This window comes from Coregonus clupeaformis, unplaced genomic scaffold (genome assembly GCF_020615455.1).
Source record: "Coregonus clupeaformis isolate EN_2021a unplaced genomic scaffold, ASM2061545v1 scaf3009, whole genome shotgun sequence".
NCBI classification, from domain to species: Eukaryota; Metazoa; Chordata; class Actinopteri; order Salmoniformes; family Salmonidae; genus Coregonus; species Coregonus clupeaformis.
This window is the reverse complement of record NW_025536463.1, coordinates 25,939-49,662: the sequence shown is the minus strand read 5'-3', so window position 1 is coordinate 49,662 and position 23,724 is coordinate 25,939. Positions and strand designations below refer to the sequence as shown.

Below are 23,724 nucleotides of genomic sequence, written 5' to 3'. Positions count from 1 at the left end.
GTAAAGCAGTCTTTATTATAAGCCCTATAGTAAAGGGACTAGGGCCTTGGTAAAGCAGTCTATATTATAAGCCCTATAGTAAAGGGTCTAGGGCCTTGGTAAAGCAGTCTTTATTATAAGCCCTATAGTAAAGGGTCTAGGGCCTTGGTAAAGCAGTCTTTATTATAAGCCCTATAGTAAAGGGTCTAGGGCCTTGGTAAAGCAGTATTTATTATAAGCCCTATAGTAAAGGGTCTAGGGCCTTGGTAAAGCAGTCTATATTATAAGCCCTATAGTAAAGGGTCTAGGGCCTTGGTAAAGCAGTCTATATTATAAGCCCTATAGTAAAGGGTCTAGGGCCTTGGTAAAGCAGTCTATATTATAAGCCCTATAGTAAAGGGTCTAGGGCCTTGGTAAAGCAGTATTTATTATAAGCCCTATAGTAAAGGGTCTAGGGCCTTGGTAAAGCAGTATTTATTATAAGCCCTATAGTAAAGGGTCTAGGGCCTTGGTAAAGCAGTATTTATTATAAGCCCTATAGTAAAGGGTCTAGGGCCTTGGTAAAGCAGTCTATATTATAAGCCCTATAGTAAAGGGTCTAGGGCCTTGATAAAGCAGTATTTATTATAAGCCCTATAGTAAAGGGTCTAGGGCCTTGGTAAAGCAGTCTATATTATAAGCCCTATAGTAAAGGGTCTAGGGCCTTGGTAAAGCAGTATTTATTATAAGCCCTATAGTAAAGGGTCTAGGGCCTTGGTAAAGCAGTATTTATTATAAGCCCTATAGTAAAGGGTCTAGGGCCTTGGTAAAGCAGTATTTATTATAAGCCCTATAGTAAAGGGTCTAGGGCCTTGATAAAGCAGTCTTTATTATAAGCCCTATAGTAAAGGGACTAGGGCCTTGATAAAGCAGTCTTTATTATAAGCCCTATAGTAAAGGGTCTAGGGCCTTGATAAAGCAGTCTATATTATAAGCCCTATAGTAAAGGGTCTAGGGCCTTGGTAAAGCAGTCTATATTATAAGCCCTATAGTAAAGGGTCTAGGGCCTTGATAAAGCAGTCTTTATTATAAGCCCTATAGTAAAGGGTCTAGGGCCTTGGTAAAGCAGTCTTTATTATAAGCCCTATAGTAAAGGGTCTAGGGCCTTGGTAAAGCAGTCTTTATTATAAGCCCTATAGTAAAGGGTCTAGGGCCTTGGTAAAGCAGTCTTTATTATAAGCCCTATAGTAAAGGGTCTAGGGCCTTGGTGATAATACAGTAACAATAGGTCATTTAGGGTAAAAAGTGTAGACTGACTCTATAATATTAACTCTGAAAATTAGTCAATGCATTTGATTTAGATATAATTGTGAAAGACATACCTGTGCAGTGCTCAGGCTGGGCAGAATAAAGTTACTCCTCTCCTTCCTGACCGGATATCTTTTCAGGTGAAATATCAACCACTATTTTTAAAATACCGGTAAGTAAATACGTTGCATCAGCTAAGTATATGACCAAACCCGCCTTTGTACCGTTTTAAATAAAAGTGTGACTTTCGCTATCACGAACAACGTCGCTAGCTGGCAAAGTTATCCACCTGATGAAGTCGTTTCCAACCTTCACCTGAAGACGACGACTAGACCGACCGCTGCCGCCTGCTGGATCTCAATACGGCCTGGTGATTGGACGGTTGGAGCCAAGCACTTTGGCTACATCCGCATCAAAAATCATTACACAAGATTATTTGCCATTACATGAACAGAAAACGTTTGCCAGTTTGCTAACATACATTTCTAAAGGATTTCAAAAGGTAAGGAAGCAACATAACAAGTAGCTAACAGTAGCTAAAACGTTTGCTAGCTAGCGCGGCATTAGCTAGCTAATCATCAGCGCCCTAACGTTAACGTCAGCCATCAGTGCTAGGTAGCCATCTTTTTCGAGACCCGTTATAATAACCCAAACAATGGGGAAGAGGAACAACTCGGTTAACCAGTGTGGTGTCCCGTTTACCATCAATCAGGGATGTCCAGTCGAGGTTGTGCGGGTCCCCGGAGGAAGCGGGACATCGAGGAGCATCAGAAGGAGAGAAGGCGGGCTCTGCAGGCCCGACACCGAGCCAACCTAGCCACCTTGTTCGAGACACTCAAAACCGTCGTCTGTCCCACATCCTACAAGATGCCTGCTAAGGTATCTAAATGGATGTCTAACAATCTAAAGTAGCGTCCTTTCCTCTCCTTTGTGTGTAGCTACTGTTGCGAAAATATTTTTGGTCAGCTACTATAGAGCAACTAGTTAGCTAGATAACTGTTGCTGGGTAGAGAGAGAGGGTGTGATTTTGGGCTAGCTAGCTAATGTACTCACAGTGGGTTTTAGGGTGACCGCATTTTGGCCCTTTGTCACGCGTCCCACAACCAAGCAGTTATGTCCCGCATTTTATCAAATTCAAACAGCACTAATTTAGAAAAAAAAATGTCGATTTTTCTGTATTTCGGTCAGTTGCTAGTAAGATTTAGAAGCTGTTCAGGGTCATGTTGGTTCCAGACTTGGTGCATTGGTACTGCTTGCAATGCGGTAGAGAGAACAGTCTATGACTTGGGTGGCTGGAGTCTTTGACCATTTTTAGAGCCTTCCTCTGACCGCTGCGCCACTCGGGATGGCCCATGCCAAATCTTGTCAGCCTCCTGAGGTGTCGTGTCCTCTTCAGGACTGTGTTGGTGTGTGTGGACCATGATGATTCATGTGGACACAGAGGAACTGGAAGCTCTCAACCTGCTCCAATACAGCCCCGTGTGTGCTTGACCCTCCGTTTCCTGTAGTCCACCATCAGCTCATTTGTCTTGCTGACGTTGAGGAAGAGGTTGTTGTTCTGGCACCACACTGCCAGGTCTCTGACCTCCTCCCTGTGGGCTGTCTCATCATCGTCAGTGATCAGGCCTAACACTTTCGTGTCGCCAGGCAAACTTGATGAGTGTTCCAGCCCCTACTGGATTGGCCGTTGAGACCTAGTAGCAGTACCTAGCATGCTTGTTAATTTGCTAGCACCCAGATGAGGGCGAAGCTAGCGTGGCTAACGCTGATATGGATCCCCTCTAAGCTAGCAATATGTGCGTGCTTCAATCTGAAATTTCGGACTTTCATCAGTTGATCAGAAAATCTTAAATAATATCACACAATGGCCACCATCTCTGTTTCCATTAACCCATTAGAGCACTGTCTGTTTCCATTAACCCATTAGAGCCCTGTCTGTTTCCATTAACCCATTAGAGCCCTGTCTGTTTCCATTAACCCATTAGAGCCCTGTCTGTTTCCATTAACCCATTAGAGCCCTGTCTGTTTCCCATTAACCCATAACAGCCCTGTCTGTTTCCATTAACCCATTAGAGCCCTGTCTGTTTCCATTAACCCATTAGAGCCCTGTCTGTTTCCATTAACCCATTAGAGCCCTGTCTGTTTCCATTAACCCATTAGAGCCCTGTCTGTTTCCATTAACCCATTAGAGCCCTGTCTGTTTCCATTAACCCATAACAGCCCTGTCTGTTTCCATTAACCCATTAGAGCACTGTCTGTTTCCATTAACCCATTAGAGCCCTGTCTGTTTCCATTAACCCATTAGAGCCCTGTCTGTTTCCATTAACCCATTTTAACAGCCCTGTCTGTTTCCATCTAACCCATTAGAGCCCTGTCTGTTTCCATTAACCCATAACAGCCCTGTCTGTTTCCATTAACCCATTAGAGCCCTGTCTGTTTCCATTAACCCATTAGAGCCCTGTCTGTTTCCATTAACCCATTAGAGCCCTGTCTGTTTCCATTAACCCATTAGAGCCCTGTCTGTTTCCATTAACCCATAACAGCCCTGTCTGTTTCCATTAACCCATAACAGCCCTGTCTGTTTCCATTAACCCATTAGAGCCCTGTCTGTTTCCATTAACCCATTAGAGCCCTGTCTGTTTCCATTAACCCATAACAGCCCTGTCTGTTTCCATTAACCATTAGAGCCCTGTCTGTTTCCATTAACCCATAACAGCCCTGTCTGTTTCCATTAACCCATTAGATCCCTGTCTGTTTCCATTAACCCATTAGAGCCCTGTCTGTTTCCATTAACCCATTAGAGCCCTGTCTGTTTCCATTAACCCATAACAGCCCTGTCTGTAGCCCGCAAAAGCCAGCATTAATAGAATATGTAATAATTTACTAATATTTGACATGTTCTAATAATTGTCATGTGCCAACATACTGCCATGGTCCATGACCTGGTGAAACTTGCACTCCTGTAGATCTGAAATAATTTGATGGTGAAATCTGCATCCAGCCAACCAGAAAAGCGAGGCGAAGCAATTCAGGCATGCTTTAAAAGTCAGGAAAAGGGTCCTGCAAAGAAACATCATTTTTATAGTTGAAAAATAGATTTAGCAGGCAGTAGGCGTTTAGAACTAAATGGGGAATGGAGCTTCATACTTAGGCTACGACGTGGTGACATCACGTTCCCCTTGTACCTTCAAAATGATTCGGCAATCATCATTTATTCGAAGAACACCGTTTCCATCATTTGTTTTCGCAAATAAAGAAGGTTCGATAAAAGAAAGTCCACCCCGTCAAATGGATAACAATGTTGTCGATCATTAGAAAATGTCTCCTATATCTGCAATTTTTCCATTACACACTATTTTGTTGGAAACCTGCCTACTGTCTTTGATATTAGCTAGATTGGTTTGGTCGACCTGTGAAAGCCGAAGTAACGTTAGCAAGTCGTAACCTCGTGAACGAGCAAATGCGCCGCCCTTGGATTTGGGAAGTTACATTTCCGGCCGTGGTGAAAACAGCCATCTTTGATAATGCTGGTAGATCTTCACCTACCTGGCGATGGAGGTAGATCTTCACCTACCTGGTGACGGAGGTAGATCTTCACCTACCTGGTGATGGAGGTAGATCTTCACCTACCTGGTGATGGAGGTAGAACTTCACCTACCTGGTGATGGAGGTAGATCTTCACCTACCTGGTGATGGAGGTAGATCTTCACCTACCTGGTGATGGAGGTAGACCTTCACCTACCTGGTGATGGAGGTAGACCTTCACCTACCTGGTGATGGAGGTAGATCTTCACCTACCTGGTGACGGAGGTAGATCTTCACCTACCTGGGATAAATTGGTATTTAGGATTTTTTTTAAATATAAATCAGAAAAAATCAGTTGAATGCTTTGAATTTTAAAGTCATTATAATGTTGTCTCATCGGTCAGTGGAAGATCTTGGACCATGCCAAAGGATTTCTCAAAGAGCAGGAAGCCTACCTGAGCAGACTGCTGTCACTGAAAGGTGAGAGGAGCCATGTGCCATTTTGACGTGTACAGCAACAACATGTTCTGTGATAAAGTGGTCCGTTTCTATTCACCCGACGTGTTTAGGGATATTCCTCGGCAATGAAGATGGGCCGTGCAGCTTGGATGAAGTCAGGGCAGAGTACCGGAGGCTGCAGTCACACAGCAGGTAGACTACCATTGACAAAACACTAGATACTGGTACTAAGCGTAGGCGGCAGGTAGCCTAGTGGTTACGAGCGTTGTGCCAGTAACTGAAAGGTTGCTGGTTCGTATCCCCGAGCTGGCAAAGTGGGGGGAAAAAATCTTCCGTTCTGCCCTTGAGCAAGGCAGTTAACAACACCTGCTCCCTGTGCGCCGATGACATGGACGTTATAAGACGTGGCAGCCCCCTGAAGACACATTTCAGTTGTGCAACTGACTAGGTATCCCCTTTCCCTGCAGTTAGTATAGATGACCACTGGGAGGAAGCATCTACCCATGTTATTGAACTACTACAGTTATTTACACACGACACACATGTCAAATCAATTTATTGTAGATGTCAATTGGCTTCTTTTTCCAGTCTTACATTAAAACATGTTCCCTCCCTCCCATTCAGCTCCCTGCGCTCCAGAAGACCTGGCGGTCACAGACGTCATGGCGGGGCTGACGGAGAGGACCTGATTGAGACCAGCGAGGAAGACTCTGTGGAGGAGACTCGGGATGACTCCGCCCCCTCTCAGACGTCCGTCAACTCTCGAACCAACATCCTGGAGTTTGAAGGGTGGGGGGCGCGTGCCAGGGTTTCCGCGGCGCCGGATATTTTTAATTTACCGGACATTTGAGAAATTGACCAGACCCATATGCATTGGGTTTATAACCTGATTTAGGGCGTCCACCCACGGCCCTCAGAATGACACAAATCACATTTAGATGATGGTAATTCACATTAACAGAACACGCAAGTCGAGGATGCAACGACGTGCGTTTCTTCTTAGCGAATTCCGATGTGCACTTTGAACATGTTAGAATAACTGTCCACATTTACTTTTCCTCAGCCAACAAGACGAGTAACGAACAGCTAAATAATAATAATAAATATGCCATTTAGCAGCGCTTTTATCCGCGACTACGTCACGTGCATACATTTTTTTTGTGTATGGGTGGTCCCGGGGATCGAACCCACTACCTTGGCGTTACAAGCACCGTGCTCTACCAGCTGAGCTACAGAGGACTACAGCTAAATCACCAGCCTATGTCAAGCTAGTAGAGTAGAAAAGATTAGCCCACCTATTCTATTGGTCAGCTTGTTGAGAAAGAAATAGGGGAGTTGCAGCGATGGGACAAGACTGTATCTACCAATTGGGCAGAAAAAAGAGAGTAGATCTAATAGGCTACTTTGGAGCAAGGTTAAGACACGCCTCATAATGTGGATTAAAACGTTTCAAGTTTCAAACAATTAAGTATATGTTTACAAAATGCATACTGCCTTCCAGCTCATTGCAAAGTGGTGTGTCGTAACGCTTGCAACAGTTTGATGCCGCGTTCAAAACTACTCGGGGAAATGTCTTGACTTCAGTGCGTTCAAGACAACCGGGGAAACTGGGAAACAAACTAGCTCCAAAGCTTCAAAGGAGGTCTACAGTAGCCTCTACAGCCCTCTGTAGCACCAATATAGCACTAATATGGTGAAAATGATGTAGGCTGTTTATACAGGTTTGGCTTGGAAAGGTGTTTTTTTCGCCTGGTCACGTACAGCTGATGTGTTGTGCGTTGAAGTCCACAAGCGAAGGGAAGAGCAGGAATACAACGTGGCTGCTATGAGAGTGAACTGTGTTTACGCCTGATCACGCGGGTGTATTCATTCCTGCCGCTTCTGTTGGGGAAAAACGTTTCTTAAAACGGAAGCAAACGGAACAGAACGGGGATAAACAATACCTGAATTTGTCCAATAGAAACTCTCGTTTGCAACTGTTGGGCTAATGATTACACCCTAGATCAGCTAGATGCAGGCAAGAGTGTGCCAGACGGTGTTGAATGTCACTGTCTGTCCATGTTTCACTGTCTGGCACCTCAAATTTGTCTCTCGACATGTGCCCACCTACGTTGTAAACTTTCATTCATAGGCTAGGTTGTAGCAACCTCATGATGGGTATAGGGAAAAATTCGAGTTTCATGTAGCAGCCTAAACCTATCGATGTTACATTCAACTGGGTGAATGGAATATGAATGAGAGTCATCCAACATGCTGTAATAGAAATAAGGTCATGCTCATGAAAACAAAAATTGGTCCTCCCTCATCTGAAACGCCACTAGACCACCACTGCTGAACACACGCGCCAATTTAATTCCACTAAATTATACAAATGGATCAATAGACTGCTACCCCACGACGAGTCAAACGTATCTCCATGGACTGGTATTCCATCAGTCGAGAGGCTATGAAGCATTGTTTCACAATGGGACTTGTTCTCCCGGACAATGGGCCACTCACACACTCTTTGGGCTGGTTTCCCCGGATACAGATGAACCCATTTTCTAACACTAAAAAAGCACGTAGTCTAGGACTAGGCTTAATCTGTATCTGGGGGAAACTGGCCTTCTCTGTTACTTTTAAAGGGACACGGTGACTTTATTAAACGTTCAGTGAAAAGCAGGTCTGATGAAAGACCGACTTATTGACAGAATGAGTGACAACAGAATATACTTCCCCCGAGGTACAACTCTCTCTTATCTTTAGTCTCTGTTGAAGCTACTCCCCACAAAGACCAAATTCAACTGAAGGCATTTTTCCATCTGCGCAGCCAGAGTTTCACCCCTCGGCTGATTGCGTCTGTTGGATGTCCTGTCTCCGTTGAGATGTTTTAAACTGTCCGTAGTGCGGTGAGTTAGTGCTCTCCTGGCCTGTGACTGGGGATCAAGGACTTGGCACGAGGGGGACTTATAGCTGGTGGCACCTCTGACCATGGAGAGTGATTTAAAAAGGGCTCATTCATTTCACCAATGGCAAACTGATTTATAACCTCCATAAAACAGCTATGATAGTTGCCCTCCTGAGCTTGAAATTAGAATTTAAACTCCACAATGTGGCTATCCATAGTAGACTACAGTAATGTTGCTATCCATAGTAGACTACAGTAATGTTGCTATCCATTGTAGACTACAGTAATGTTGCTATCCATGGTAGACTACAGTAATGTTGCTATCCATGGTAGACTACAGTAATGTTGCTATCCATAGTAGACTACAGTAATGTTGCTATCCATAGTAGACTACAGTAATGTTGCTATCCATAGTAGACTACAGTAATGTTGCTATCCATGGTAGACTACAGTAATGTTGCTATCCATAGTAGATTACAGTAATGTTGCTATCTATAGTAGACTACAGTAATGTTGCTATCCATGGTAGACTACAGTAATGTTGCTATCCATAGTAGACTACAGTAATGTTGCTATCCATGGTAGACTACAGTAATGTTGCTATCCATAGTAGACTACAGTAATGTTGCTATCCATAGTAGACTACAGTAATGTTGCTATCCATGGTAGACTACAGTAATGTTGCTATCCATAGTAGACTACAGTAATGTTGCTATCCATAGTAGACTACAGTAATGTTGCTATCCATGGTAGACTACAGTAATGTTGCTATCCATAGTAGACTACAGTAATGTTGCTATCCATAGTAGACTACAGTAATGTTGCTATCCATAGTGGACTACAGTAATGTTGCTATCCATAGTAGACTACAGTAATGTTGCTATCCATAGTAGACTACAGTAATGTTGCTATCCATAGTAGACTACAGTAATGTTGCTATCCATAGTAGACTACAGTAATGTTGCTATCCATGGTAGACTACAGTAATGTTGCTATCCATAGTAGACTACAGTAATGTTGCTATCCATAGTAGACTACAGTAATGTTGCTATCCATAGTGGACTACAGTAATGTTGCTATCCATAGTAGACTACAGTAATGTTGCTATCCATAGTAGACTACAGTAATGTTGCTATCCATAGTAGACTACAGTAATGTGGCTATCCATAGTAGACTACAGTAATGTTGTTATCCATAGTAGACTACAGTAATGTTGCTACTACAGTAATGTTGCTATCTATAGTAGACTACAGTAATGTTGCTATCCATAGTAGACTACAGTAATGTTGCTATCCATAGTAGACTACAGTAATGTTGCTATCCATGGTAGACTACAGTAATGTTGCTATCCATAGTAGACTACAGTAATGTTGCTATCCATAGTAGACTACAGTAATGTTGCTATCCATGGTAGACTACAGTAATGTTGCTATCCATAGTAGACTACAGTAATGTTGCTATCCATAGTAGACTACAGTAATGTTGCTATCCATGGTAGACTACAGTAATGTTGCTATCCATGGTAGACTACAGTAATGTTGCTATCCATGGTAGACTACAGTAATGTTGCTATCCATAGTAGACTACAGTAATGTTGCTATCCATAGTAGACTACAGTAATGTTGCTATCCATAGTAGACTACAGTAATGTTGCTATCTATAGTAGACTACAGTAATGTCGCTATCTATAGTAGACCTCAGTAATGTCGCTATCCATGGTAGACTACAGTAATGTCGCTATCCATGGTAGACTACAGTAATGTCGCTATCCATGGTAGACTACAGTAATGTCGCTATCCATAGTAGACTACAGTAATGTCGCTATACATAGTAGACTACAGTAATGTTGCTATCCATGGTAGACTACAGTAATGTTGCTATCCATGGTAGACTACAGTAATGTTGCTATCCATGGTAGACTACAGTAATGTTGCTATCCATAGTAGACTACAGTAATGTTGCTATCCATAGTAGACTACAGTAATGTTGCTATCCATAGTAGACTACAGTAATGTTGCTATCCATGGTAGACTACAGTAATGTTGCTATCCATAGTAGACTACAGTAATGTCGCTATCCATGGTAGACTACAGTAATGTCGCTATCCATAGTAGACTACAGTAATGTCGCTATCCATGGTAGACTACAGTAATGTCGCTATCCATGGTAGACTACAGTAATGTCGCTATACATAGTAGACTACAGTAATGTTGCTATCCATGGTAGACTACAGTAATGTTGCTATCCATGGTAGACTACAGTAATGTTGCTATCCATGGTAGACTACAGTAATGTTGCTATCCATGGTAGACTACAGTAATGTTGCTATCCATAGTAGACTACAGTAATGTTGCTATCCATAGTAGACTACAGTAATGTTGCTATCCATAGTAGACTACAGTAATGTTGCTATCCATAGTAGACTACAGTAATGTTGCTATCCATAGTAGACTACAGTAATGGTGCTATCCATAGTAGACTACAGTAATGGTGTTATCCATTGTAGACTACAGTAATGTTGCTATCCATAGTAGACTACAGTAATGGTGCTATCCATAGTAGACTACAGTAATGGTGTTATCCATTGTAGACTACAGTAATGTTGTTATCCATAGTAGACTACAGTAATGTTGCTATCCATAGTAGACTACAGTAATGTTGCTATCCATAGTAGACTACAGTAATGTTGCTATCCATAGTAGACTACAGTAATGTTGCTATCCATAATAGACTACAGTAATGTTGCTATCCATAGTAGACTACAGTAATGGTGTTATCCATTGTAGACTACAGTAATGTTGCTATCCATAGTAGACTACAGTAATGTTGCTATCCATGGTAGACTACAGTAATGTTGCTATCCATGGTAGACTACAGTAATGTTGCTATCCATAGTAGACTACAGTAATGTTGCTATCCATAGTAGACTACAGTAATGTTGCTATCCATAGTAGACTACAGTAATGTTGCTATCCATGGTAGACTACAGTAATGTTGCTATCCATAGTAGACTACAGTAATGTTGCTATCCATAGTAGACTACAGTAATGTTGCTATCCATAGTAGACTACAGTAATGTTGCTATCCATAGTAGACTACAGTAATGTTGCTATCCATAGTAGACTACAGTAATGTTGCTATCCATGGTAGACTACAGTAATGTTGCTATCCATGGTAGACTACAGTAATGTTGCTATCCATGGTAGACTACAGTAATGTTGTTATCCGTAGTAGACTACAGTAATGTTGCTATCCATAGTAGACTACAGTAATGTTGCTATCCATAGTAGACTACAGTAATGTTGCTATCCATAGTAGACTACAGTAATGTTGCTATCCATAGTAGACTACAGTAATGTTGCTATCCATAGTAGACTACAGTAATGTTGCTATCCATAGTAGACTACAGTAATGTTGCTATCCATAGTAGACTACAGTAATGTTGTTATCCATAGTAGACTACAGTAATGTTGCTATCCATAGTAGACTACAGTAATGTTGCTATCCATAGTAGACTACAGTAATGTTGCTATCCATAGTAGACTACATTAATGTTGCTATCCATGGTAGACTACAGTGATGTTGCTTTCCATGGTAGACTACAGTAATGTTGCTATCCATGGTAGACTACAGTAATGTTGCTATCTATAGTAGACTACAGTAATGTTGCTATCCATAGTAGACTACAGTAATGTTGCTATCCATAGTAGACTACAGTAATGTTGCTATCCATAGTAGACTACAGTAATGTTGCTATCCATAGTAGACTACAGTAATGTTGCTATCCATAGTAGACTGCAGTAATGTTGCTATCCATAGTAGACTACAGTAATGTTGCTATCCATAGTAGACTACAGTAATGTTGCTATCCATAGTAGACTACAGTAATGTTGCTATCCATGGTAGACTACAGTAATGTTGCTATCCATAGTAGACTACAGTAATGTTGCTATCCATAGTAGACTACAGTAATGTTGCTATCCATAGTAGACTACAGTAATGTTGCTATCCATAGTAGACTACAGTAATGTTGCTATCCATAGTAGACTACAGTAATGTTGCTATCCATAGTAGACTACAGTAATGTTGCTATCCATAGTAGACTACAGTAATGTTGCTATCCATAGTAGACTACAGTAATGTTGCTATCCATAGTAGACTACAGTAATGTTGCTATCCATGGTAGACTACAGTAATGTTGTTATCCATAGTAGACTACACTAATGTTGCTATCCATAGTAGACTACAGTAATGTTGCTATCTATAGTAGACTACAGTAATGTTGCTATCCATAGTAGACTACAGTAATGTTGCTATCCATAGTAGACTACAGTAATGTTGCTATCCATAGTAGACTACAGTAATGTTGCTATCCATAGTAGACTACAGTAATGTTGCTATCCATAGTAGACTACAGTAATGTTGCTATCCATAGTAGACTACAGTAATGTTGCTATCCATAGTAGACTACAGTAATGTTGCAATCCATAGTAGACTACAGTAATGTTGCTATCCATAGTAGACTACAGTAATGTTGCTATCTATAGTAGACTACAGTAATGTTGCTATCCATAGTAGACTACAGTAATGTTGCTATCCATAGTAGACTACAGTAATGTTGCTATCCATAGTAGACTACAGTAATGTTGCTATCCATAGTAGACTACAGTAATGTTGCTATCCATAGTAGACTACAGTAATGTTGCTATCTATAGTAGACTACAGTAATGTTGCTATCCATGGTAGACTACAGTAATGTTGCTATACATTGTAGACTACAGTAATGTTGCTATCCATAGTAGACTACAGTAATGTTGCTATCCATAGTAGACTACAGTAATGTTGCTATCTATAGTAGACTACAGTAATGTTGCTATCCATAGTAGACTACAGTAATGTTGCTATCCATAGTAGACTACAGTAATAGTGTAGAGTACACACAGCTCTATACCTTATCTCTCCCATCTCTCCCCCATCTCTCTCCCCTCTCCCCATCTCTCTCCCCATTTCTCTCCCCTCTCCCCATCTCTCTCTCTCCCCCATCCCTCTCCCCCATCTCTCTCTCCCCCCTCCCTCTCCCATCTCTCTCTCTCCCCCCTCCCTGTCCCTCATCTCTCTCTCTCTCTCCCATCTCTCTTTTTCCCCCCTCCATCTCCCCCATCTCTCTTTCTCCCCACCCCTCCCCCATCTCTCTCTCTTTCTCCCCCCTCCCTCTCCCCCATCTCTCTCTCCCCCCATCCCTGTCCCCCATCTTTCTCTCTCTCTCTCTCTCCCCCATCTCTCTTTCCCCCCCCGTCCCTCTCCTCCATCTCTCTCTTTCTCCCCCACCCCCTCCCTCTCCCCCATCTCTCTCTCCCCCCTCCCTCTCCCCCATCTCTCTCTCCCCCCTCCCTCTCCCCCATCTCTCTCTCTTCCCCTCCCTCTCCCTCATCTCTCTCTCTCTCCAGGTACTTGTTGTTCTACAGACAGACATTAGAGAAGTTGATCTGTAGTGGTGTGCTGAGCCCGGGACAGACTGGGCTGTCTGTAGTATCTGAATCTATCTCAGGCCTGTGGGATAGCTTCTCTCCAGAGCGCCGGGCAGCCTACCAGACCTGTCCCCCACAGCAGAGCACCCTGGGCTGGGAAGGGCCGGCGGAGGGACCCCCTGATCCTGGTCCTGACACCCACCTTCACCTCACGCTCCACCCCTCCACTCAGGCAGACAGTCAGGGAGCCTGGTCTCCTTCCTATGAAGAGGTTAGGGCACAACGTCTCACAGCCTCCTCTCCTTCCTATGAAGAGGTTAGGGCACAACGTCTTACAGTAAAGGCACTTTTCTCTCCCTAAAATCACCTCTCCCAGCTGTTTCTCCAGTCAGTGAGCTGTTCTGTTTCTCCAGTCAGTGAGCTGTTCTGTTTCTCCAGTCAGTGAGCTGTTCTGTTTCTCCAGTCAGTGAGCTGTTCTGTTTCTCTAGTCAGTGAGCTGCTCTCCCAGCTGTTTCTCCAGTCAGTGAGCTGCTCTCCCAGCTGTTTCTCCAGTCAGTGAGCTGCTCTCCCAGCTGTTTCTCCAGTCAGTGAGCTGCTCTCCCAGCTGTTTCTCCAGTCAGTGAGCTGCTCTCCCAGCTGTTTCTCCAGTCAGTGAGCTGCTCTCCCAGCTGTTTCTCCAGTCAGTGAGCTGCTCTGTTTCTCCAGCCAGTGAGCTGCTCTCCCAGCTGTTTCTCCAGTCAGTGAGCTGCTCTCCCAGCTGTTTCTCCAGTCAGTGAGCTGCTCTCCCAGCTGTTTCTCCAGTCAGTGAGCTGCTCTCCCAGCTGTTTCTCCAGTCAGTGAGCTGCTCTCCCAGCTGTTTCTCCAGTCAGTGAGCTGCTCTCCCAGCTGTTTCTCCAGTCAGTGAGCTGCTCTGTTTCTCCAGTCAGTGAGCTGCTCTCCCAGCTGTTTCTCCAGTCAGTGAGCTGCTCTCCCAGCTGTTTCTCCAGTCAGTGAGCTGCTCTGTTTCTCCAGTCAGTGAGCTGCTCTCCCAGCTGTTTCTCCAGTCAGTGAGCTGCTCTCCCAGCTGTTTCTCCAGTCAGTGAGCTGCTCTGTTTCTCCAGTCAGTGAGCTGCTCTCCCAGCTGTTTCTCCAGTCAGTGAGCTGCTCTCCCAGCTGTTTCTCCAGTCAGTGAGCTGCTCTCCCAGCTGTTTCTCCAGTCAGTGAGCTGCTCTGTTTCTCCAGTCAGTGAGCTGCTCTCCCCCAGCTGTTTCTCCAGTCAGTGAGCTGCTCTCCCAGCTGTTTCTCCAGTCAGTGAGCTGCTCTGTTTCTCCAGTCAGTGAGCTGCTCTCCCAGCTGTTTCTCCAGTCAGTGAGCTGCTCTGTTTCTCCAGTCAGTGAGCTGCTCTCCCAGCTGTTTCTCCAGTCAGTGAGCTGCTCTCCCAGCTGTTTCTCTAGTCAGTGAGCTGCTCTCCCAGCTGTTTCTCCAGTCAGTGAGCTGCTCTGTTTCTCCAGTCAGTGAGCTGCTCTCCCAGCTGTTTCTCCAGTCAGTGAGCTGCTCTCCCAGCTGTTTCTCCAGTCAGTGAGCTGCTCTGTTTCTCCAGTCAGTGAGCTGCTCTCCCAGCTGTTTCTCCAGTCAGTGAGCTGCTCTCCCAGCTGTTTCTCTAGTCAGTGAGCTGCTCTCCCAGCTGTTTCTCCAGTCAGTGAGCTGCTCTCCCAGCTGTTTCTCTAGTCAGTGAGCTGCTCTCCCAGCTGTTTCTCCAGTCAGTGAGCTGCTCTCCCAGCTGTTTCTCCAGTCAGTGAGCTGCTCTCCCAGCTGTTTCTCCAGTCAGTGAGCTGCTCTCGTTTCTCCAGTCAGTGAGCTGCTCTCCCCAGCTGTTTCTCCAGTCAGTGAGCTGCTCTCCCAGCTGTTTCTCCAGTCAGTGAGCTGCTCTGTTTCTCCAGTCAGTGAGCTGCTCTCCCAGCTGTTTCTCCAGTCAGTGAGCTGCTCTCCCAGCTGTTTCTCCAGTCAGTGAGCTGCTCTCCCAGCTGTTTCTCCAGTCAGTGAGCTGCTCTCCCAGCTGTTTCTCCAGTCAGTGAGCTGCTCTCCCAGCTGTTTCTCCAGTCAGTGAGCTGCTCTCCCAGCTGTTTCTCCAGTCAGTGAGCTGCTCTCCCAGCTGTTTCTCCAGTCAGTGAGCTGCTCTGTTTCTCCAGTCAGTGAGCTGCTCTCCCAGCTGTTTCTCCAGTCAGTGAGCTGCTCTCCCAGCTGTTTCTCTAGTCAGTGAGCTGCTCTCCCAGCTGTTTCTCCAGTCAGTGAGCTGCTCTCCCAGCTGTTTCTCCAGTCAGTGAGCTGCTCTCCCAGCTGTTTCTCCAGTCAGTGAGCTGCTCTCCCAGCTGTTTCTCCAGGCAGTGAGCTGCTCTCCCAGCTGTTTCTCCAGTCAGTGAGCTGCTCTCCCAGCTGTTTCTCCAGTCAGTGAGCTGCTCTCCCAGCTGTTTCTCTAGTCAGTGAGCTGCTCTCCCAGCTGTTTCTCCAGTCAGTGAGCTGCTCTCCCAGCTGTTTCTCCAGTCAGTGAGCTGCTCTCCCAGCTGTTTCTCTAGTCAGTGAGCTGCTCTCCCAGCTGTTTCTCCAGTCAGTGAGCTGCTCTCCCAGCTGTTTCTCCAGTCAGTGAGCTGCTCTCCCAGCTGTTTCTCCAGTCAGTGAGCTGCTCTGTTTCTCCAGTCAGTGAGCTGCTCTCCCAGCTGTTTCTCCAGTCAGTGAGCTGCTCTCCCAGCTGTTTCTCCAGTCAGTGAGCTGCTCTGTTTCTCCAGTCAGTGAGCTGCTCTCCCAGCTGTTTCTCCAGTCAGTGAGCTGCTCTCCCAGCTGTTTCTCCAGTCAGTGAGCTGCTCTCCCAGCTGTTTCTCCAGTCAGTGAGCTGCTCTCCCAGCTGTTTCTCCAGTCAGTGAGCTGCTCTCCCAGCTGTTTCTCCAGTCAGTGAGCTGCTCTCCCAGCTGTTTCTCCAGTCAGTGAGCTGCTCTCCCAGCTGTTTCTCCAGTCAGTGAGCTGCTCTGTTTCTCCAGTCAGTGAGCTGCTCTCCCAGCTGTTTCTCCAGTCAGTGAGCTGCTCTCCCAGCTGTTTCTCCAGTCAGTGAGCTGCTCTCCCAGCTGTTTCTCCAGATAGTGAGTTGTGCTCCCAGCTGTGGCTCCCTTTCTCCAGACAGTGTTCAGAGTGAAGGGGCCTTATCTCACAACACCAGATGCCTTCTCTCTCTCTCTCTCTCTCTCTCTCTCTCTCTCTCTCTCTCTCTCTCTCTCTCTCTCTCTCTCTCTCTATTAGTGATGATTTTCAGGCTGTATCTCTCTCTAATAGTGATGATTATCAGGCTGTATCTCTCTCTGTTTCAGTCTCTCCATCCCTCTGTCTCTCTCTCTCTCCTTCCTTTCATCCCTATCTCCAAGTAGGCTTCTCCCAGGACAGATGCCACTGCTAATCCATCTGAAAGGGGGGCGAAGGCACCCTGCTTTAGGCTTTCAGGGGAGAAAGACAATAGACCATAGGGTTAGCCGTTTTAAGAGCCAGCATTGTGACGGCTTTGGTGGGTTTTGTCTCCCTGTCTAGAAGTCCACCCCTCGTTATCTCTACTGGACTGTCACACTACCCACAGTCACACCACAGTCTGGAGAAATGGAACGGTATCGTCCCCATAGTGACTGATGGAAGGCTGGCTGAGCTAAAGCTTGTAGCTTCCACTTGTTTCAGCCATCTTGTTACGACCGTTCCACGTTGTTGTTGTTTGATTGATTGATTGTTGTTTTGTTGCCAGGACCTGCTTCAGGATGCCTACGATGTGGTGAAGAAAGAGATGGACTCTGCTTCAGAGGACAGGTATTTTCACGTGTTACACATAGACACTGATTTCATTACACAGCGGTCTGTCATAAGCTATCGTAACAGTAAGATGTCATCTGTAATCACCTATAACGGTGTCCTTCAGTGTCATCAAATATAGGGGGAGAGGAAGAGGGGGTGAGGAAGAGGGAAGGGGTAGGCAGGGATTGAAGGGATGGAGTGGGGGGATGACTGAGGCTTTCTAAGATGACAGGATGTGGAATGAGGACCTTAATCTAGTGTGGCTGCTCCTGTACCCATCTCTCTCTCTCTCTCTGTGTGTGTGTGCCATCCTCGGGGTCGGTGGGTACAGTCTCCTCACGTAGACCGTGTCTGCCGCGTCCCGATGGAACTCATCAATCACCGTCAGTACTGCTCTCCTCTAGGACAGGGGCACAGAGCAGATACAGCTCTCCTCTAGGAAAGGGCCACAGAGCAGATACAGCTCTCCTCTAGGAAAGGGCCACAGAGCAGATACTGCTCTCCTCTAGGACAGGGGCACAGAGCAGATACAGCTCTCCTCTAGGACAGGGGAACAGAGCAGATACAGCTCTCCTCTAGGACCACAGAGCAGATACAGCTGTCCTCTAGGACCACAGAGCAGATACAGCTCTCCTCTAGGACAGGGCCACAGAGCAGATACAGCTCTCCTCTAGGACAGGGGCACAGAGCAGATACAGCTCTCCTCTAGGACAGGGGCACAGAGCAGATACAGCTCTCCTCTAGGACAGGGGCACAGAGCAGATACAGCTGTCCTCTAGGACAGGGCCACAGAGCAGATACAGCTCTCCTCTAGGACAGGGACACAGAGCAGATACAGCTCTCCTCTAGGACAGGGGCCACAGAGCAGATACAGCTGTCCTCTATTTCAGCATGCACCCAGTGTTTTCCTCAAGTACATAAATGAATAAATAAATGATGTGCCAGAAAACAATAATTAGGAAGTCGTGGAATTAGACTCTCTCCCTCCTAGCATCATGTTCTCTCTCCCTCCTAGCATCATGTTCTCTCTTCCTCCTAGCGTCATGTTCTCTCTCCCTCCTAGCATCATGTTCTCTCTCCCTCCTAGCATCATGTTCTCTCTCCCTCCAAGCGTCATGTTCTCTCTCCCTCCTAGCATCATGTTCTCTCTCCCTCCTAGCATCATGTTCTCTCTCCCTCCAAGCGTCATGTTCTCTCTCCCTCCTAGCATCATGTTCTCTCTCCCTCTGTGTAAAGAAATTTGACTGCGTTTCCCTTTCATCGCTCCCTTTTATACTGACAGGCGCCTATCCTATTAATAGATCACTAGAAGATGTTCATTCTAGCAGGAGAGGGCTCAACGGACTAGTGAATTGAAACTTTTAAATGAAAAGTAGCCTAGTTTAATATGAAGTCTGTAACCGACTGATTAGCCGACAGCCGTCACTAATGGAAAACACTGCGCACCTCACCACCACACACAGACCTCTGACTCCCCTCCACCAGACCTCTGACTCCCCTCCACCAGACCTCTGACTCCCCTCCACCAGACCTCTGACTCCACAATACCTCTGACTCCACAACACCAGACCTCTGACTCCACAACACCTCTGACTCCACAACACCAGACCTCTGACTCCACAACACCAGACCTCTGACTCCACAACACCAGACCTCTGACTCCACGACACCAGACCTCCGACTCCACAACACCTCTGACTCCACAACACCAGACCTCTGACTCCGCAACACCAGACCTCCGACTCCACAACACCAGACCTCTGACTCCACAACACCAGACCTCTGACTCCACAACACCAGACCTTTGACTCCACAACACCTCTGACTCCACAACACCTCTGACTCCACAACACCAGACCTCTGACTCCACAACACCTCTGACTCCACAACACCAGACCTCTGACTCCACAACACCAGACCTCTGACTCCACAACACCAGACCTCTGACTCCACAACACCAGACCTCTGACTCCACAACACCTCTGACTCCACAACACCAGACCTCTGACTCCACAACACCAGACCTCTGACTCCACAACACCAGACCTCTGACTCCACAACACCAGACCTCTGACTCCACAACACCAGACCTTTGACTCCGCAACACCTCTGACTCCACAACACCAGACCTCTGACTCCACAACACCAGACCTCTGACTCCACAACACCAGACCTCCGACTCCACAACACCAGACCTCTGACTCCACAACACCAGACCTCTGACTCCACAACACCAGACCTCTGACTCCACGACACCAGACCTCTGACTCCACGACACCTCTGACTCCACAACACCAGACCTCTGACTCCACAACACCTCTGACTCCACGACACCTCTGACTCCACAACACCAGACCTCTGACTCCACAACACCAGACCTCTGACTCCACAACACCAGACCTCTGACTCCACAACACCAGACCTCTGACTCCACAACACCAGACCTCTGACTCCACAACACCAGACCTCTGACTCCACAACACCAGACCTCTGACTCCACAACACCTCTGACTCCACAACACCAGACCTCTGACTCCACAACACCAGACCTCTGACTCCACAACACCAGACCTTTGACTCCGCAACACCTCTGACTCCACAACACCAGACCTCTGACTCCACAACACCAGACCTCTGACTCCACAACACCAGACCTTTGACTCCACAACACCTCTGACTCCACAACACCAGACCTCTGACTCCACAACACCAGACCTCTGACTCCACAACACCAGACCTCTGACTCCACAACACCAGACCTTTGACTCCACAACACCTCTGACTCCACAACACCAGACCTCTGACTCCACAACACCAGACCTCTGACTCCACAACACCAGACCTCTGACTCCACAACAACTCTGACTCCACAACACCTCTGACTCCACAACACCAGACCTCTGACTCCACAACACCAGACCTCTGACTCCACAACAACTCTGACTCCACAACACCTCTGACTCCACAACACCAGACCTCTGACTCCACAACACCAGACCTCTGACTCCACAACACCAGACCTCTGACTCCACAACACCAGACCTCTGACTCCACAACACCAGACCTTTGACTCCACAACACCTCTGACTCCACAACACCAGACCTCTGACTCCACAACACCAGACCTCTGACTCCACAACACCAGACCTCTGACTCCACAACACCAGACCTCTGACTCCACAACACCAGACCTTTGACTCCACAACACCTCTGACTCCACAACACCAGACCTCTGACTCCACAACACCAGACCTCTGACTCCACAACACCAGACCTCTGACTCCACAACACCAGACCTCTGACTCCACAACAACTCTGACTCCACAACACCTCTGACTCCACAACACCAGACCTCTGACTCCACAACACCAGACCTCTGACTCCACAACAACTCTGACTCCACAACACCTCTGACTCCACAACACCAGACCTCTGACTCCGCAACACCTCTGACTCCACAACACCTCTGACTCCACAACACCAGACCTCTGACTCCACGACACCAGACCTCCGACTCCACAACACCAGACCTCTGACTCCACAACACCAGACCTCTGACTCCACAACACCAGACCTCTGACTCCACAACACCAGACCTCTGACTCCACAACACCAGACCTCTGACTCCACGACACCAGACCTCCGACTCCACAACACCAGACCTCTGACTCCACAACACCAGACCTCTGACTCCACAACACCAGACCTCTGACTCCACAACACCAGACCTCCGACTCCACAACACCAGACCTCTGACTCCACAACACCTCCGACTCCACAACACCAGACCTCTGACTCCACAACACCAGACCTCTGACTCCACGACACCAGACCTCTGACTCCACAACACCAGACCTCTGACTCCACGACACCAGACCTCCGACTCCACAACACCTCTGACTCCACGACACCAGACCTCTGACTCCACGACACCAGACCTCCGACTCCACAACACCAGACCTCCGACTCCACGACACCAGACCTCTGACTCCACGACACCAGACCTCCGACTCCACAACACCAGACCTCTGACTCCACAACACCAGACCTCTGACTCCACAACACCAGACCTCTGACTCCACAACACCAGACCTCTGACTCCACAACACCAGACCTCTGACTCCACAACACCAGACCTCTGACTCCGCAACACCTCCGACTCCACAACACCAGACCTCTGACTCCACAACACCAGACCTCTGACTCCACAACACCAGACCTCTGACTCCGCAACACCTCCGACTCCACGACACCAGACCTCCAACTCCACAACACCAGACCTCCGACTCCACAACACCAGAAAACACATATAGATACATTAGTTGACCTCATATGGTAATTGATGAAGTCACATTCCCATAATCCTGCCAACCAGGCTTTAGCACTGTACTGCTATCTATCCCAGTATGGCGGTGGTGGTACCAATCTTATCATGTATTCAACAACACCAAATTAGACATTTGGCCAGTATTAAACATCCAATAAAGGAGGCCCCATCCAGACAGAGTATTCTGCCATCGGTGTATATTAGCACCCTAATGAGTCAGTGTAATTAGCAGGACGAGGACCCCAGGCTGAGGAGCAGTGTAGCTGTAATAATGTATTACACTGAAACAGCCTTCATTCCATCCTACGGTCACTCAGTGTGTTTCCGGGATCTTTCCAGCAGAGAGACAGCACTATAATGCATTATGCATTTATTCAGACGACCAACGCTGCTCTTTCATGATTACATATTTGCTATTGCCAAGGCAACATAAACACGTCTGTTTGGTTGTACACTGTCTGTTTAACCATGACAAAAACATTTTACTCTCTCTCTCTCTCTACACTCCTCCTCTCGTTTCTCTCTCTCTACACTCCATCTCTCTCGCTACTCTCTCTCTCTCTCTCTCTCTCTCTCTCTCTACACTCCTCCTCTCGTTTCTCTCTCTACACTCCATCTCTCTCGCTACTCTCTCTCTACACTCTCTCTCTCTCTCTCTCTCTACACTCCATCTCTCTCGCTACTCTCCCTCTCTCTCTCTCTCTCTCTCTCTCTCTCTCTCTCTCTCTCTCTCTCTCTCTCTCTCTCTCTCTCTCTCTACACTCCATCTCTCTCTCTCTCTCTCTCTCTCTCTCTCTCTCTCTCTCTCTCTCTCTACTCCCTCTCTCTCTCTCTACTCCACTCCTCTCTGTCTCATTTCAAATGGCTTTATTGGCATGGGAAGCATATGCTTACATTGCCAAAGCAAGTGAAATAAACAATAAACAAAAGTGAGAAGAAACAATATTAAAAACAGTAAACATTGCACTCAAAAAGGTTTCAAAAGGATAAAGACGTTTCAAATGTTATATTAACCAACAAACAGACAGAGAGGAGGGGAGCAGAGCTCTGATAACCAACAGACAGAGAGGAGAGGAGCAGAGCTCTGATAACCAACAGACAGAGAGGAGAGGAGGGGAGCAGAGCTCTGATAACCAACAGACAGAGAGGAGAGGAGAGGAGCAGAGCTCTGATAACCAACAGACAGAGAGGAGAGGAGGGGAGCAGAGCTCTGATAACCAACAGACAGAGAGGAGAGGAGAGGAGGGGAGCTCTGATAACCAACAGACAGAGAGAGGAGAGGAGAGGAGCTCTGATAACCAACAGACAGAGAGGGAGAGGAGAGGAGGGGAGCTCTGATAACCAACAGACAGAGAGGAGAGGAGAGGAGCTCTGATAACCAACAGACAGAGAGGAGAGGAGGGGAGCAGAGCTCTGATAACCAACAGACAGAGAGGAGAGGAGGGGAGCAGAGCTCTGATAACCAACAGACAGAGAGGAGAGGAGGGGAGCAGAGCTCTGATAACCAACAGACAGAGAGGAGAGGAGAGGAGCTCTGATAACCAACAGACAGAGAGGAGAGGAGAGGAGAGGAGCTCTGATAACCAACAGACAGAGAGGAGAGGAGAGGAGAGGAGAGGAGCTCTGATAACCAACAGACAGAGAGGAGGGGAGCAGAGCTCTGATAACCAACAGACAGAGAGGAGAGGAGGGGAGCAGAGCTCTGATAACCAACAGACAGAGAGGAGAGGAGGGGAGCAGAGCTCTGATAACCAACAGACAGAGAGGAGGGGAGCAGAGCTCTGATAACCAACAGACAGAGAGGAGAGGAGGGGAGCAGAGCTCTGATAACCAACAGACAGAGAGGAGAGGAGGGGAGCAGAGCTCTGATAACCAACAGACAGAGAGGAGAGGAGAGGAGCTCTGATAACCAACAGACAGAGAGGAGAGGAGAGGAGGGGAGCTCTGATAACCAACAGACAGAGAGGAGAGGAGAGGAGCTCTGATAACCA

General features: G+C 46.7%; 1 protein-coding gene across 3 annotated transcripts in view; it reads left to right on the top strand.

Moving 5' to 3' along the window:
• Positions 1-1,681: 1,681 nt before the first annotated feature.
• LOC121537113 (stimulated by retinoic acid gene 8 protein homolog) overlaps positions 1,682-23,724 on the top strand; it is a 30,889-nt gene continuing 8,846 nt past the window's right edge. For 2 of the 3 annotated variants that reach the window (XM_045220005.1, XM_045220003.1), the window contains exons 1-7: positions 1,682-1,768; positions 1,979-2,145; positions 5,196-5,271; positions 5,361-5,442; positions 5,875-6,039; positions 13,585-13,876; positions 17,360-17,421. In XM_045220005.1, coding sequence (XP_045075940.1) covers positions 1,981-2,145; positions 5,196-5,271; positions 5,361-5,442; positions 5,875-6,039; positions 13,585-13,876; positions 17,360-17,421 — 842 coding nt within the window. In that variant the 5' untranslated portion in view covers positions 1,682-1,768; positions 1,979-1,980. The remainder of the gene's footprint in view (positions 1,769-1,978; positions 2,146-5,195; positions 5,272-5,360; positions 5,443-5,874; positions 6,040-13,584; positions 13,877-17,359; positions 17,422-23,724) is intronic. The other variant, XM_045220004.1, reaches the window with a different exon arrangement.